Source organism: Syzygium oleosum, unplaced genomic scaffold (genome assembly GCF_021117445.2).
Source record: "Syzygium oleosum isolate NSW1041296 unplaced genomic scaffold, Sole_v2.1 Sole_v2.09, whole genome shotgun sequence".
NCBI lineage: Eukaryota > Viridiplantae > Streptophyta > Magnoliopsida > Myrtales > Myrtaceae > Syzygium > Syzygium oleosum.
Window position 1 is genome coordinate 4,826,536 of NW_026607493.1, and position 17,104 is coordinate 4,843,639.

At 40.5% G+C, this 17,104-nt stretch overlaps 4 protein-coding genes across 4 annotated transcripts; 1 reads left to right on the forward strand and 3 right to left on the reverse strand.

The window, feature by feature from the left end:
- Window positions 1-3,597: 3,597 nt before the first annotated feature.
- LOC130138930 (NAC domain-containing protein 72-like) lies at window positions 3,598-4,811 on the reverse strand. Its single transcript, XM_056314527.1, has 2 exons — window positions 4,410-4,811; window positions 3,598-3,870 (listed from the first exon to the last, which is right to left on the reverse strand). Exons 1-2 carry the CDS (start codon window positions 4,809-4,811, stop codon window positions 3,598-3,600), a joined length of 675 nt encoding a protein of 224 aa, XP_056170502.1.
- Window positions 4,812-9,521: 4,710 nt separating this feature from the next.
- LOC130138931 (NAC domain-containing protein JA2-like) lies at window positions 9,522-9,971 on the reverse strand. The gene has a single exon (XM_056314528.1). The coding sequence runs from the start codon at window positions 9,969-9,971 to the stop codon at window positions 9,522-9,524; it is 450 nt and encodes a 149-aa protein (XP_056170503.1).
- A 2,655-nt stretch (window positions 9,972-12,626) lies between these two features.
- LOC115673728 (heat shock factor-binding protein) lies at window positions 12,627-15,022 on the forward strand. The gene is made up of 5 exons (XM_030595981.2): window positions 12,627-12,736; window positions 13,550-13,597; window positions 13,957-13,980; window positions 14,073-14,115; window positions 14,649-15,022. The coding sequence occupies exons 1-5, from the start codon at window positions 12,734-12,736 to the stop codon at window positions 14,774-14,776; spliced, it is 246 nt and encodes an 81-aa protein (XP_030451841.1). The 5' UTR covers window positions 12,627-12,733; the 3' UTR covers window positions 14,777-15,022.
- A 1,485-nt stretch (window positions 15,023-16,507) lies between these two features.
- Window positions 16,508-17,104, reverse strand: LOC115673630 (rapid alkalinization factor-like). Its single transcript, XM_030595845.2, has one exon. The coding sequence runs from the start codon at window positions 17,037-17,039 to the stop codon at window positions 16,677-16,679; it is 363 nt and encodes a 120-aa protein (XP_030451705.1). The 5' UTR covers window positions 17,040-17,104; the 3' UTR covers window positions 16,508-16,676.

Below are 17,104 nucleotides of genomic sequence, written 5' to 3' on the forward strand. Positions count from 1 at the left end.
CAATTACATTTAAAACTTTACAGTTACGTTTTAGTGACTGATTTGCCGACTTTTATTTATACAATATGGAATGAATGCGAAAATCAACTGTCGTCCATAAATGGGAGTTGAAAATGTTAACAACTTATTAAAATTTTATAATGCCTGAGTGAATGGTAAATTTTACCACTTACTCTTACACTAAAAAAAAAAAACATCTTGTCATTACAAGACGAGCATTCACCAATTGAATAAAAATTACGATTTTTTTTTCATTCTCTCTCTACTAGTTGCCGGGCTTTGGAGATGGCCGGTAACCAGCTAAAGGCGATAACTGGTGACGGTTGCCCTCGCCAAATCCGAGGAGGTTAAGCCTTGTTACGGGCCAGTGAGGCCTGGCCTCGTCGGGATCGGGTGAGGGGCAACCTCGCCGGGATCGAGAGAGTCTCGCTTCGCCAGATTTGGTGAGGTCAAGCCTCCCATGAAGTTGGCAAGGTCGCCCCTCATTGGATCTCGGCGAGGGTGACCCTTGTTGGTCTTTGCCTGTGGCCGGTCGCCGGGCGCCAACCATAGCTAAGGCCCAACGACTAGTGAAGGAAGATGGAAAAAAAAGAAGGGAAAGGAAATGAAAAATATAAAAAATAAGAAACTGTCCATATCAGCGTCGGTCGTCTGCTAGCCATGTCACGTAGGACGGCTAACACCCACGTCAGCTATTTCCTGTCAAAATTGGATGGATTAGCTACATTGGCAAAATATCAAAATGTTTATGACTCAATTGATACAATTGAAATGTTGAAGACTGAATTGACATAAGTGCAATAGGTTTAAGATTTTTTTGGTGCTTTTCCTTTAGCTTAGGTTAAATTAGGCCTCTCTTGAGTATTTTACTCTTAACTTTTAAACTTTCCATAATTTTTTGCGAAATTCACATTTTGGATTTAATTTAATCCGAGAAATACTTGAAACATTTGGAAATATTCAATTAAAAATGTGAGAAACATCATTAACTTTTTCGTAACTTGTATACTTAAGTTGCACGTGTCATCTTAGTTCCGGGTGAAATGTAAACCTTTCTTTCCATTTGGAGATAACCTTTCACAAATCATTTACCTTTCATTCCGAATGATAACTTGAATTCCTAATGAAAAATTGGGGGCACGAAAGGTTGTTTAACTTCATTCCTTGACCAATAATAACCTTTCACACATCATTTGACACCCAATTTTCCGTAAATATTCTTCATACGTTAACCATTTCTCAAAAATAAAAAAGGAAATCGTTGTGTTGATCAAGAGGATATATTGCAATAAGCTATGATCGGTCGATCACTTTTATTTGGTTAAGCTTTATGTTTTATGGGTAAATATATGAATTACCTAAGAGATTTCGACCTCGTGATACGCACGAGATACAATTTAGTGAAATAAAAATGACATTGTTTTGATTGAAAAATCATTTAATGAGACATTGATGGAGAGTAAATGTGTCAAATAGGTAAAAGTTTGGGATTTTTTATCTCATAAAAAAAGTTTAGGGTAAATGTGTCACAATGGGCATATTTTAGAGTTTTTTTCTTTTTGTAATTTTTTCCCTTTTCTTTTTGGATGGTGGAGTTCAATAATGAGAATGTCTTAGTCGACGAAGGAAGGTAGATTTGCCTTCACACCATCTTTTATTGAGGAAAGATGCAGGGGATATAAAAACCGGTTTATAAATTTGGTTCATAAGTCCTCATTAGATTACGTGGAGCAAATTCGAGTACTAAATATGAGTAAATCACATTTTTTTTTATTTTTTTGGAAAGCCCCTTTTTGAATCTTTAGTTTGTTCTTCTTCTTTTAAAGTGCATACAACATAAATAATATTCAACATCCATCCAAGTTCAAACTCTCATTCAATAAGCTTACACAATTTAATGCTTAGAATTTGCTGCACAAAGAAAAAATGCAATTACTTTTCTTAGGATTTATATCACGAAAAATCCTAAACTGTAATATCTGTGACAAATTTACCCTCCGTTAAATTTCTTAAAATTTTGCCGTTACAGTTGCAGACGTGGACAATGCTTAGTGACGTGGCAAGCCACGTGGACAGCGTTCGGTGACATGGCAAACCACATGGAGAGCCACGTGGAATAACTTAGTTTTTTTCAAAATAATAATAACTCAATTGATGTAATTTATTCAATTAGCTCATGTTCTCTCTTCATTATAACACAAAAAACCTAGCGACAAATAGGGTTCTGTTCATCTTCTCTGACATTCCCCCCGACAAAGTCCCTTCTTCCCATCGCCATTTCCACCTTGCTGGTCGCGGTCTTGAGTTTATTGCATAGGTTTCTTATTGTCAAGGTAGGAAAACGATAGCCCTCTATTTCACGTGGCATTCGAGGCTCTATGTTTCCGAGGACCTCCTCTTTTTCTTTTTTGTTGGATCTCTCAGCCATAACATTCTAATAGCATATCTGGTTGCTTCGCTCATTTTCGGTTTGTGTCAAACTTGGTCTTATGTTTCTATGTCTTGGCCCTAAATGATTTACTGCTTGTCTGCAAATCTCTTTATACGCTTACGTATTGCTCTTGCTTTGTAAGGTCATTCGTGTTAGTTCATGCCCTCGTTAGCGTTCAGTGGCTTTCCAACGTTGAATCATACGTGTCAAAATTTTAACATGAAACTTGCACGTGAATGCTATGATTGACTTGTACACAACATGCCGGATGAAATGCCAAAACCAAATTCACTTAAGTGACAACCTTGACTCGTACGTGTGTCAAAATTTTAACATGAAACTTGCATGTGAATGGTATGATTGGCTTATACACAACATACCCGAAGAAATGCCAAAACCAAATTCACTTAAGTTTGTCACTGATTTCGGGTGTACTTTGAGTTTGATTCTACGTGTCTTATGGAGTTCACCTATTTGGCTTGTATGTAGAGCTAATCATCAATGAGAGTTAACTATAATAATAATAATGATGATGATGATGAGGAGGAGGAGGAGGAGAATCGCCGGACTAGGTAGTTTGCCTTTTTATATTGAGAACTCTTGATATAAATTCGATCTTGAGGTATAGCATTAAATAATAACATATTGTTTGATGAGAATGGGCAGAATGGAGAATGGAGAATGAATAACAATGGAACGGGATACTTTTCAGTGTAATCAACATCAAAATATGTAATTGGGATTCGAATGAAACATGTTAGCACTTATGAATGTTGCAAAATCACATCATCCAATATTCATCGATTGTAAGAGTTAATCCGGTTCTTGCAATGGACTATTTACATATTCTCGTAGATCTTTGCCGAACGATTACTCGAGTGCTTCTACCATCAAAGGGGCGAACTCTGATGCGGTAACATCACATGCTAGAGGCCATTCACCTAGTACGAAGCTGTCTTCGGGGTCCTCCCAGCCATTTGTCCAATCGAGATTGATGTGGTCAAGAAACCATTGAGAACCGTCGTCGTTAGTATTCTCTTCTGTGATTGGAAATGCAAGTGAATTTGCGTTTCCACCGGATGTCGCGATGCCCATGAAGCTTTGCTCGATTGGCCTTTGTTCACTTACGAAACCCCTAATATGGAATACTGGTTGTGCACTGATTGCTAAGCACGGTTGAGATGCCAACGTGAAGGATTCCCCCTCCGAACCTGTGCAATACCATGGTTGCCGATCAACATGAGGACCCGAAAAGGGAGACATTGCTTCCGATGGTTCCATGTTGATGTCTTGGTGAGGCACATCGATGTTGCGGTTGAAGTCGGAAGATTCGTTGAGTCGGTGATCTTCTCGAGTTCGACAGGCATGCTTAGGAAAATCGTAGTGCCTTGTTTTTCCCTGCTTTCTTCCTTCTTGAATCGGATTTTACATAGAACAATCTGCAATTTACATACCAAAGGAAACACTAAGGTGTTAAGAAATTTATGATTTTTTTCTATCAAATAAAGCAGGGAGAATAGGATCTAAACGGATTATATGAGTGCATTCTGCTAAACATGGCTTTCAAAGAATTTAAAACGAGAAAACAAAAAGATGACCAAATTGGCTTTCACGATTTACTCACCTGATGAAACCCTAGGATAGAGAAACGGCACTATTATGATTCTACGGGTACAATAGCGTACGCAATATTATAAGAATAATTCTAACATGACAAAGACTAAGATATATTGGTTATACAAATATATTACGGTTCACTTGGCTTTGAAAATTGAATCTAAAAAGAAAATAATCAGCTTTCTGGATTTTATTAGCATTAGGAACCCGAATATCTTATGTAAAATAACGAAACTGTTGTAATGGAAGAACTTCCACCAAGTTTCCAAGGTTCATTAGAGGCACTCATACGGTACGTAGAGACAAGGTAGACGTACATGGCAATAAATTAACGAAGGTAGAACAAGAGAATTTGACTCACTTCTTGCTTAAGCATGGAGTACTCGTGCATGATCCAAGATCCCTTTGCTGCGTTTTCGCGTTCGAAAGACGAGCCGTCTTTCGCTTTAAAGTTGAAGTGCTTCTTGTGGCCGACGATATTGCCCTGATGATCTTCGATGTCGGTGGTTTTCACCCCCTTCCAGAATCCCGACCCCGCCGTCCTTTCCGCTCTGGACTTCTTCATCTTGATCTTGGTGAAGAAGTACAAGCTCCTGTCCGCGTCCTCGTCGAAGAACTTCCACGGTTCCTTCTCGTACACGTCGAACTCGGGTATGAATCCGGAAAACGATAAATCCCCTCTCACCCTATGCGCAAGGTAATAGAAGAAGAGTTGTTCGTCGGACGGAGAAAACCGACAACCGATGGGGAGCGTATCGGCCATGTTTCCTCGCTCTTTCTCTCTGACGAGCTATCTGAGACTCTTGAATTCGTAGGAGGATGATCTTATGTTGCTCTCTAAAAGACTTCTTTCTTTTTTCTGATCGAATGCTTTCTCTCACGAACTATATAGCCCCATCGAAGGTGACGATAATGCATAATTGCCGCTGGAGATAATTTCGGAATATGAAAAATAATGTGTTTTTTTTAGTGTAACAATCAACTAAACTAACTCGTATGCAATTTAAATGAACAATAGAAGTGAGAAAAACAGTTAAATATCCCAAAAGTTCAGGTTGGATCTTATCTTCCCCAAACACGCGCCGTCCTTCCGCCCGGAGACCAAGCCTTACCTGATTGCCAATTACATTTAAAACTTTACAGTTACTTTCTAGTAACTGATTTGCCGACTTTTATTTGATACAATATGGAATGAATGCGAAAATCAACTGTCGTCCATAAATGGGAGTTGAAAACGTTAACAACTTATTAAAATTTTTCAATGCCTAAGTGAATGGTAAATTTTACCACTTACTCTTACATTAAAAAAAAAAACATCCTGTCATTACAAGATGAGCTTTCATCTATTGAATAAAAATTATGATTTTTTTTTCATTCTTTCTCCGCTAGTTGCGGGGCTTTGGAGGTGGCCGGTGACCGCTAAAGGCGACGATCGGTGAGGGTTGCCCTCACCAAATCCGGGAGGTTGAGCCTTGTTACAAGCTAGTGAGGCTTGGTCTCGCCGAGATCGGGTGAGGGGTAACCTCGCCGGGATCGGGAGAGTCTCGCTTTGCTAGATCTGGTGAGGTCAAGCCTCCCTTGAAGTTGGCAAGGTCGCCCCTCATTGGATCCCGGCGAGGGTGACCCTTGTTGGTCTTTGCCTGTGGCCGACCGCCGAGCGCCAGCTGTAGCTAGGGCCCGACGACTAGTGAAGGAAGATGGAAAAAAAAAGAGAAAAGGAAATGAAAATATATAAAAAAATAATGAATCTGTCCACATCGCGGCTGCTCGCTAGTCGTGCCACGTAAGGCGTGACACCCACGTCGGCTATTTCCAGTCAAAATTGGCTTGATTAGCTACATTGACAAAATGTCAAAAGGGTTATGACTCCATTGGTACAATTGAAATATTTAGGACTGAATTGACATAAGTGCAATAGATTTAAGATTTTTTTGGTGCTTTTCCTAGTGATTCTTAGCTTAGGTTAAATTAGGCCTGTCTTGAGTATTTAACTTTTAACTTTTAAACTTTTCATAATTTTTGTGAAATTCACATTTTGGATTTAATTTAATCCGAGAAATACTTGAAACATTTGGAAATATTCAATTAAGAATGTGAGAAACATCATTAACTTTTTTTGTAACTTATATGCTTAAGTTGCACCTGTCATCTTAGTTCCGGGTGAAATGTAAACCTTTCTTTCCATTTGGAGATAACCACTTACAAATCATTTACCTTTCATTCCAAATGATAACGTGAATTCCTAATGAAAAATTGGGGGCACGAAAGGTTGTTTAACTTCATTCCTTGACCAATAATAACCTTTTGCACATCATTTGACACCCAATTTTCGGTAAATATTCTTAATACGTTTACCATTTCTCAAAAATAAAAAAGGAAATCCTTGTGTTGATCAAGAAGATATATTGCAATAAACTATGATCGGTCGATCACTTTTATTTGGTTAAGCTTTATGTTTTATGGGGAAATATATGAATTACCTAAGAGATTTCGACCCAGTGAATCTGTGATATGCACAAGATGCAATTTAGTGAAATTAAATGACATTATTTTGGATGAAAAATCATCTAATGAGACATTGATGGAGAGCAAATGTGTCACATTAGTAAAAGTTTAGGATTTTTTATCTCATAAAAGAAGTTCAGGTAAATGTGTCACAATTGTCATATTTTAGAGTTTTTTTTTGTAATTTTTTCCCTTTTCTTTTTGGATGGTGGAGTTCAATAATGAGAATGTCTTAGTCGACGAAGGAAGGTAGATTTGCTTGCACACCATCTTTCATTGAGGAATGATGCAGGGGATATAAAAACCAGTTTATAAATTTGATTCATAACTCCACATTTGATTACGTGGGCCAAATTCGAGTACTAAATATGAGTAAATCACATTTTTTTATTATTTTTTTGGAAAACCCCTTTTTGAATCTTTAGTATATTCTTCTTCTTTAAGGTGCATACAACATAAATTATATTCAACATCCATCCAAGTTCAAACTCTCATTCAATAAGCTTACACAATTTAATGCTTAGAATTTGCTGCACAAAGAAAAAATGCAATCATTTTTCTTACGGTTTATATCACGAAAATCTTAAACTGGTATACCTATGACAAATTTACCCTCCGTTAATTTCCATAAAATTTTGCCATTACAGTTGCGACGTGGAAAATGCTCGGTGACGTGGCAAGCCACGTGGATGAAGTTGAGTGATGTGGCAAACTACGTGGAGAGCCACGTGAAAATAACTTAGTTTTTTTTCAAAATAATAATAACTCAATTGATGTTTATTCAATTAGCTCATGTTCTCTCTTCATTATAACACAAAAAAAACCCTAGCAACAAATAGGGTTCAGTTCATCTTCTCCGACATTCCCTCCGACAAAGCCCCTTCTTCCCATTGCCATTTCCACCTTGCTGGTCGCGGATTTGGGTTTGTGTCATAGGTTTCATATTGTCGAGGTAGGAAAACGATAGTCCTCTATTTCACGTCGCATTCCTGCCTCTATGTTTCCAAGGACCTCCTCTTTTTCTTTTTTGTTGGATCTCTCAGCCATAACACTCTAATCGCATATCTGGTTGCTTCGCTCATTTTTGATTTGTGTCAAACTTGGTCTTATGTTTCTATGTCTTGGCCCTAAATGATTTACTGCTTGGCTGCAAATCTCTTTATACGCTTATGTATTGCTTTTGCTATGTTGGTCATTCGTGTTAGTTCATGCCCTTGTTAGCGTTACATGTCTTTCCAACCTTGAATCATACGTGTCAAAATTTTAACATGAAACTTGCATGTGAATGGTGGTATGATTGACTTGTACACAACATGCCAGATGAAATGCCATAACCTAATTCACTTAAGTGACAACCTTGAATCATACATGTGTCAAAATTTCAACATGAAACTTGCATGTGAATGGTATGATTGACTTGTACACAACATACCCGATGAAATGCCAAAACCAAATTCACTTAAGTTTGTCATTGATTTCGGGTGTACTTTAAGTGTGATTCTACGTGTCTTATGAGAGTTCACCTTTTTGGCTTGTATGTAGAGCTAATCACCAATGAGAGTTAAATATAATAATAATAATGAGGAGGAGGAGGAGGAGGAGAATCGCCGGACTATATAGTTTGCCTTTTTATTGAGAACTCTTGATATAAATTCAATCTTGAGGTATAGCATTGAATAATAACATATTGTTTGATGAGAATGTGTACAATGGAGAATGAGTAACAATGGAACGGGATACTTTTCAGTGTAATCAACATCAAAATATGTAATTGGGATTCGAATGAAACATGTTAGCACTTATGAATGTTGCAAAATCACATCATCCAATATTCATCGATTGTAAGAGTTAATTCGGTTCTTGCAATGGACTATTTACATATTCTCGTAGATCTTTGCCGAACGATTACTCGAGTGCTTCTACCATCAAAGGGGCGAACTCTGATGCGGTAACATCACGTGCTAGAGGCCATTCAGGTACGAAGTTGTCTTCAAGGTCCTCCCAGCCATTTGTCCAATCGAGATTGATGTGGTCAAGAAACCATTGAGAACCGTCGTCGTCAGTATTCTCTTCCGTGATTGGTAATGCAGGTGAATTTGCGTTTCCACCGGATGTCGCGATGCCCATGAAGCTTTGCTCGATTGGCCTTCGTTCACTTACGAAACCCCATTATTGAACACTGGTTGTGCACGATTGCTAAGCACGGTTGAGATGCCAAAGTCGAGAATTCCCCTCCGAACCTGTGCAATACCATGGTTGCCGATCAACATGAGGATATGAAAAGAGAGACATTGTTTCCGATGGTTCCATGTTGATGTCTTGGTGAGGCACATCGATGTTGCGGTTGAAGTCGGAAGATTCGTTGAGTCGGTGATCTTCTCGGGTTCGACCGGCATGCTTAGGAAAATCGTAGTGCCTTGTTTTTTGCCGCTTTCTTCCTTCTTGAATCGGATTTTACATAGAACAATCTGCAATTTTACATACCAAAGGAAACACCAAGGTGTTAAGAAATTTATGAATTTTTCCAGCAAATATAGCTGGGAGAATAGTATCTAAACATGTTAGATGAATGCATTATGCTAAACATGGCTTTCAAAGAATTAAAAACGAGAACAAAAGATGACCGAGTTTGGCTTTCACGATTTACTCACCTGATGAAACCCTAGGATATAGAAGCGGCACTATTCTAATTCTACGGGTACACTAGCGTACACAATATTATAAGAATAATTCTAACATGACAAAGGCTAAGATATATTGATTGTACAAATATATTATGATTCACTTGGCTTTCAAAATTTAAATCTAAAAAGAAAATAATTAGCTTTCTGAATATCTTATGTAAAATAACTAAATTGTTGTAATGGAAAAGTTCCAACAAGATTCAAAGGTTCATCAGAGGCACCCATACAGTACGTAGACTATCGTCTCTAACAGCCAGCAATTAACTGGAAAACATAAGGTAGGCTTACATCGCAATAAATAAAAGATGGTAGAGCAAGAGAATTCGACTCACTTCTTGTTTAAGCATGGAGTACTCGTGCATGATCCAAGATCCCTTTGCTGCGTTTTCGCGTTCGAAAGACGAGCCGTCTTTCACTTTAAAGTTGAAGTGCTTCTTGTGGCCGACGATATTGCCCTGATGATCTTCGATGTCGGTGGTTTTCACCCCCTTCCAGAACCCCGACCCCGCCGTCCTTTCCGCTCTGGACTTCTTCATCTTGATCTTGGTGAAGACGTACAAGCTCCTGTCCGCGTTCTCGTCGAAGAACTTCCACGGTTCCTTCTCGTACACGTCGAACTTGGGGATGAATCCGGAAAACGATAAATCCCCTCTCACCCTATGCGCAAGGTAATAGAAGAAGAGTTGTTCGTCGGACGGAGAAAACCGGTAACCGATGGGGAGCGTATCGGCCATGTTTCCACGCTCTTTCTCTCTGACCAGCTATCTGAGAGTCTTCAATTCGTGGGGGATGATCTTATGTTGCTCTCTAAAAGACTTCTTTCTTTTTTGCTTCTGATCTAATGCTTTCTCTCACGAACTATATAGCCACATCGAAGGTGACGATAATGCATAATTGCCGCTGGAGATAATTTCGGAATATGAAAAATAATGTGTTTTTTTTTAGTGTAACGATCAACTAAACTAACTTGTATGCAATTTAAATGAACAAAATAAGCGGCAAAAATCAGTTAAATATCCCCAAAGTTCAGGTTGAATCTTATCTTCCCCAAAGACGCGCCGTCCTTCCGCCTGTAGACCAATCCTTACATGATCACCAATTGCATTTAAACTTTACAGTTACGTTTTAGTGACTGATTTGCCGACTTTTATTTATACAATATGGAATGAACGCGAAAGTCAAACTGTCGTCCATAAATGGGAGTTGAAAATGTTAACAACTTATCAAAAAAATTTAATGCCCGAGTGAATGGTAAATTTTACCACTTACTCATACACTTAAAAAAAAACAAAACATCTTATCATTACAAGACGAGCATTCATCTATTTATTAAAAATTTTGATTTTTCTTTTCATTCCATCTCCTCCGGTCATTGGGCCTCGGAGATGGCCGGCAACTAGCTAAAGGCGACGATCGGCGAGAGTCCCCCTCGCCAAATCCGGGGAGGTTGAGCCTTACTAGAGGCCAGCGAGGCCCGACCTCACCGGGATCGGACAAGGGGCGATCTTAGTTTCATGTGTCATATTAGTTCCTGAGTGAAATGTAAACCTTTCGTTCCATTTGAACCTTTTACACAATATTCACCTTTCATTCCGAGTGAAATGTAACTTGAATGCCCAATGAAAAATTGGGGCACGAAAGGTTGTTTAGCTTCATTCCTTGACCAATAATAATCTTTTACACATCATTTGACACCCAATTTTCAGTAAATATACTTAATACGTTTACCATTTCTCAAAATTAATAAGGAAAATCGTTGAGTTGATCAAGAGGAAATATTGCAATAAACTATGATCGGTCGATCACTTTTATTTGGTTAAGTTTTACGGTTTATGGGTAAATATATGAATTACCTTAAAGATTTCGACCTTGTGATATGCACTAGATGCAATTTTGCCAATTCAGTCTTAAACCTTTTAATTATGCCAATTGAATCATAAACTTTTTCATATTTTGTCAATTGAGTCAATCCGACCAATTTTAGCTATAAATCATTGACGTGGACGCCGGCCTTCTTACGTGGCACGACCGGCGCTAACACCGACAATTTTTAATACACATCGAACTCCTGATGACTTCAGGAAACACTAAATGCCCTTTCACCTGACGCACAAGGCAATAGGAGAAGAGTTGTTCGTCGGACGAACAAAATCGATATCCAATGGGAAGTGTATCCGCCATTCTTCCTCTCCTTTTTTTCTCTCTCTCTCAAGAACCATTTGAGACTCTTCAATTTGTGATGATGATCTTATGTAGCTCTCTAAATGACTTTCCTTTTCGAACCGGGGCAATGGTACATTTATAATATAGTTATGAGCTTTATGAGTGCACTGTTCAAATCCTTTACAACTGGATCAGGTCAAATCTAAACGACCCTCAGATATGTCAAAACAATCTTTATGTTTAAGTTATTAATCTTCGAGTTAATTAAGTAGCGTGGTTAAGTCAACCGGATTTCATGTTGGGATCCAATTTTCTTTGGCTAATTAGCTAAATAAAATGAACTAAATCGATGATGAGGAGACCTAATTGCAGTAGGAGATAACTGCATTTCATTATATCCCCGAAGTTGTGTGTAGATTGATCATCCCTGCCATTGATCACGTGGCCCATCCGCCTTGACCACTGCTTAGTTGTTCCTCCGTCCGCTAACTACACTTCAATTTACTAAGGGTTCATATCACGAAAGACTCGAAACTGGTACATATGTGATAAATTTATCACAAACTAATTTTTTTACCGCAAAAAACCCAAAACTAGTACACCTTTGACAAATTTACCTTTAGTTAGTTTTGTTAGATTTTACCGTCAAATTACTGAGTTAGATAATACGTGGCAGTTGACTAGCTATACCAGTTTGGATTTTTACCCCTTTGTTTGTCATAGGTGCACCAGTTTATGGATTTTCGTGTTATAAATTCAATTTAACGGACAATAAATTTGCCACAAGTGTAACAGTTTTGGTGGTCAAAAAATTAGCTTGGGGTAAATTTGTCACAAATGTACCAGTTTATGGGGTTTTTGGTAGTTAAAAAATTATTTTAGAGTAAATTTGTCATAGGTGTACCGGTTTGGGATTTTTCGTGGTATTAACCCGTTTACTAACTGATTTTTACCGACTTGGATTTGAATTTTGAACCCGCGAATCCGGATAGCCCAGCCGGCACCCGAGGAAACGGCCCATGCCCGACCCGCGGAGCCCGGCCCACATGCTGCGTCCGGCGAGAAAAAGTTTGAATTCTCCGCTCGGTGCGAATTTCCAACCACGCCCTCGGAAGCCGACGGCAATTCCTCGCGAGCGGCCCGAAACCAGCGGAGGGCAAACCCGTAAATCCGGGATGGCATATCTCCCCCCCACTTCCCCTCGATTCGTTCCGCATCCCCCCACACGCGCATCCCTTTCCCCCACAAAAATTTCGAAACACCCCCGATCCGTTTCCGGCCAAGTTTTCCGCGAAGGCAGAAGCAAGAATCTCCCGGAAGAACACGCTCCGATATGGTGAGAACTCCTCTGCCGATCTGCAGACGCGTCGCTGCTCGATCTCCGGGTCTCTCGGGCGTCCGAGGTCGCGACGTAGTTTGCGCTTAGGGTTTTTTTTTTTTTGTACCTTCGATTCTGAATTCGCCGCCCTCGTCCTCGATCCGCGAGTCGCTTCTCGATTTTGCTAGGTTTCCTGAGGCTGGATGGATGGATGAATGGAAGCGGTGTGGGAAATGGAAATGGTTATCCGCTGTACCGGTTTAGTTTTCTGGAGAAGGAATCTCTTCGATTGTCGTCGTCGTGCTTAGCCTAGTGCTCTGCTTTGGAGGGCTTCTGCTAGTGAGAGGTCCCGGCTCGAGGATGCCGGTTGCGTCAGGGCCGTCGGATCTGTCCGTAATTTGCATATCGGTCTTAGGTAGCATCTGTGAAGGGGAGGTTCCGATTGGAGCTTGCGCAGTTACTCGAGTTAGGTGGTTCCGGTGACATGTTAATCTGCTGGACGGCAGCGATTACGGAGATTGGCTTGCTGCGTCAATAAGATGCCGTGTGGGGAGATTGGTGGGAATTGTTTTTGTCGGTGGAATGTACCTAGTTAGTTTTCTTTAGGAGATTGGCTTGCAATGTGTATTGTCAAGGTGAAGAATTATCCTAGAAATGAAAGGAGTTGCACTGTTTAGTTGCTGCTTGGAGATGGCGAGCTCCTTCGCGAGCATGTGATGAACCGTTTTTCTTCTTTCTCTCCAATAGATCTACATTGTCTCTTTGAGGTGCAAGTGATGTTGTTGCAGTTTTTTTCGCACTTTTAACCATTTTCGTCCCCTATTTTTGCAGGACGGGCACGACTCAGAAAAGCAGAGCACTGCTGATATGACAGCTTTTGTAAGTTCTCAAGCTTAGATTTTTTGTACAGTATCTTAGGCATCTTGTTACTCATGATTAGCTAGTGTAAGTGACGGTATCTTAGTCACTGTTTAATAAGTTGGATGGTGACGAATATACGGTAATGATTAGGTCATGCATCTTCTATTGTCCTATAAGCAATTTACCATGATAAAAATCCTCCTGGCTCTATTCTATAGTAACAATAGCTTTTATCGAATATAGTATGTTCATTTCAATTTCGAGGAAGACAGAGAAAACACTCTTGATTTTGTGCATAGAGTTTTTTTTGTTGCTTGATGCAAGATGTATTTCCCATCTCCCACATCCTTTGCTAAATAATTGTGTTTCTTTTTTAGGTGCAAAATCTTCTTCAGCAGATGGTAAGTTTGTTCTATATGCATGGTGGGGATATTTTTCGTGGTCGCCCTTTTCAGAATGTCTAACAATATTGCTTATTTGTGTCCAATTTCAGCAATCAAGGTTCCAGACTATGTCCGAGTCCATCATCACAAAGAATATCCTTTCCTTACATTGCATATGACTTGCATTATAAACGCATAGTATCTTGTAATGAATTATACTGATTTTATGTTTTTTGGGAGTATAAATGCTGTGATCAGGCATATGAATGACTTTGTTATCTACACACTCTGTGGGTTGGATATTAGGGGAGGAGGAGAGTAACCAAAGATAGTAGGTCTTGGTGAGGGTTGGTCAGCATTAGGCCTCGCCCTTCTCTCTAACTTTGCTGCTAACATCCACTCACATTCCTAGCAATAGCATAATGCTGAGGCTTGCTAGAGTAGTGCATGTTGTGTCTGGTGCAATTTATCATGACGAAATTTTATGAGTCGATAGGAATGTGGCTTCTCTTTGCAAATTGCATAACGAAAGCTGGTTCCACTCTTTTCTATTTTTTCTGTCATTTTTACCTCTGACAAGTAAGACGGATTTTTATGCTTCCATTTAAAGGCATTGCTCTACCTTCTTCCATGTATTGACCTGAAAGAAATGTCACAATCTGTTGTTTTCTTTGACCACGATGCACTTGATGAGATGGGCACCCGAATCGATGAGCTTGAGCAGAGCATCAATGATCTTAAAAATGAGATGGGGATAGAGGGGTCTCCATCTCCTGCTCCTTCCAAGCAGAAGTCAGCTGAAGATTCAGCTTGAAACAGTTCAACGAGCATATTGTCGAAGGATGTGATGGTTCTTGGCGATTTTGTTTGGAACCGTAGGGAAAAAAGTGAAATACATTGTAAGACTTGAGTGTGATGATACCTCTGTTTCTGTCTTTCTTTCTTTCCTGTGGTTTTATGTTGAGTTGAGACCTTTTATGACAATCCTCATGTCTTACGATCACGGTTCGGATGTATTAATTTAGAAGCATACAGAATTTGAAATCCTTTTAGATCTCCATTCTATTTGGTTCTGTTGCATGATCAATGCTACGGTAGGGTGTATATCACATTAACAAGCTAGGATCAAATAACATGTGAAGGGTGGGGATGGTGCTGCTCATGAAAAAACAGTATAGTAGCCGGATCTCCGTAATTGAGATGATCTTGGCGGCATTGGGCGTGGAAGATATGTAAGACATTGAGGTGCATAGGATATGTAAATGCATCAGCGCTCTAGATGCTGATGGTGTTTGGTAGCATTTTCACTGAATGTATTTTTTTGCTAATTCTGACTGAGGGTTCGTGTCACGTGGGTGTTCGAACGGGACATTGTTAATACCGTATTAAAGCCGCGAGTCGTTGAACTGTAGACCATGCGATGTTTGTATTCATGGTACGTTTCGTTATGCATGGTTCGATAACTGTCCAAACTGTGAGCTGCTACAGATGGATCCTTGAGAAAGTGATGGTTAGCATGGAAGATTCATGGCTTCTGGAAACTGACATCAACCTATCTCGATCGTATCTGTGAGTTATATGTGCAAGTGGCATGGTGGCTTTCTAATAAGATTTGCCGATCCAACATTTTACTCAAGTTGCAAATGAAGGGTCCGTTTGGTTCAACTTTGCAAATGAATCTTGGGGGAATGCAAATATTTCTAGGTTAAAGCCCCTTGGGGAAATACTGATGACATTTGGTAAAAAATTCTTTGTAAAGCTACTTTGGCTTTTTTTTTTTTACAAAAAGCTTTGGGACCCTTTTTTATTAAAAAAAAAACAGGTTAACCTTCGCCGGAGCCGGCAAAGGGCTACGGTAGCCGGTGAGCCAGATCTGGCGTCGGCGGCCATCGCCCGAGGTCCGGCATCCCTCGGCGAGGGTTGCACGACCCAAGTGCCGTCGGCCTAGGTTGCGCAACCTCAGGTAACTGTCGCTTGGGTTGCGCGACCTCAAGCGGCCGTCGCTTGGGTTGCGCGACCTCAAGCGGCCGTCGCTTGAGGTCGCGCGACCCAGGCAATTGTTCCCAGGGTCGCGGGACCTTAGGCGACGGCCGCCTGGGCGAACGCGCGACCCCAGGCGGCCGTCTCCTCGGTCGGGCGATCTCACCGGCCCTTCGCTATCCAGATCCGGTGTTATCGGCTACCCTTTCGCAAAGAAGATGAACAGTAATAACAAGGAGCAAATCAGAATATTAAAGAATAAGTGAAGTAGTTTGGGAAGAAAAAAATTAGTTTCAGCATTTGCCAAGCCCAAAGTTGGTCCGGACCAACTTTGGGTATTCCCAACGCCGGCTTTCAGTCGAAAGCTTATTGGGAATGCTTGTCAAACGCCCTAACATTTCCCCAAGGGGCTTTCGGGGCCGAAGTCTAAATTAAATTGAGTTTGAGCTACTAAGATCGAGAAATGAAATCCGCAGGCATCTCCTATTTGGCAACCGCGCAAACAATTGAAATTTGCTTTAGACGAACCGGAAAAACCATGCAAAGTGCAGAACCAGATAAACAAGAAAATAAGATGGAACTGTGATTCCGTGAGCAACATACACATCAAAGCATACATATATGTAAAATGTACATGCAAGAATATGAACAGTCCATCAAAACTCCCGACGAAAGGGGAAGTTTTGGATTACTCCATAAACGCAGGCTCAAGAGGCTGACAGCCTCGAGAACCATCAGCGCCTGCAACTAGTGATCTGGCTGCATCCCCTCGAGTAGGGATTCCGCTGAGCTCCGGCCCGGCAGTTGTAGTACGATGTGCCACGTCGAGAGCACGGCACCGAGTTCCTCCTCAGCGCCCCATAGCCTATGTACTGCTTCGTCGCTAGAATGCGCCTCTTGCCTACGCTCTCGGTCTCTGTCTCCTCCCCCAGAGCTCTGCACTCGCCGATGGAGTTGCCTCGACGCTCTGACCTCCACTCGAAGTAGCTCGCCTGGTGGAGATCGGCGAAGTCGGAGGCACACGAGATGGTGATATTGAATGCCAGGATCGCAAGCAGGGCCAGGAAGACATGGATACGCTTTGAGGTGTTGTCCATTGTTGTCGTTGGGCTTGTTTCGTTGATCTATATGATTAGTTCAGACTTTCAAATAACGTGCGATG

What these genes read in the sequence shown, in the direction of transcription:
- LOC130138930 (XM_056314527.1), bottom strand. Translation starts at nt 4,811, where the DNA reads ATGGCCGATACGCTCCCCATCGGTTGTCGGTTTTCTCCGTCCGACGAA. An exon ending in ACTCCATGCTTAAGCAAGAA is followed by an intron (nt 3,871 to 4,409) that starts GTGAGTCAAATT and finishes TGTAAATTGCAG; the next exon opens with ATTGTTCTATGTAAAATCCG.
- LOC115673630 (XM_030595845.2), bottom strand. Translation starts at nt 17,039, where the DNA reads ATGGACAACACCTCAAAGCGTATCCATGTCTTCCTGGCCCTGCTTGCG.
- LOC115673728 (XM_030595981.2), top strand. An exon ending in AAAATCTTCTTCAGCAGATG is followed by an intron (nt 13,981 to 14,072) that starts GTAAGTTTGTTC and finishes GTCCAATTTCAG; the next exon opens with CAATCAAGGTTCCAGACTAT. An exon ending in CGAGTCCATCATCACAAAGA is followed by an intron (nt 14,116 to 14,648) that starts ATATCCTTTCCT and finishes ACCACGATGCAC; the next exon opens with TTGATGAGATGGGCACCCGA.
- LOC130138931 (XM_056314528.1), bottom strand. Translation starts at nt 9,971, where the DNA reads ATGGCCGATACGCTCCCCATCGGTTACCGGTTTTCTCCGTCCGACGAA.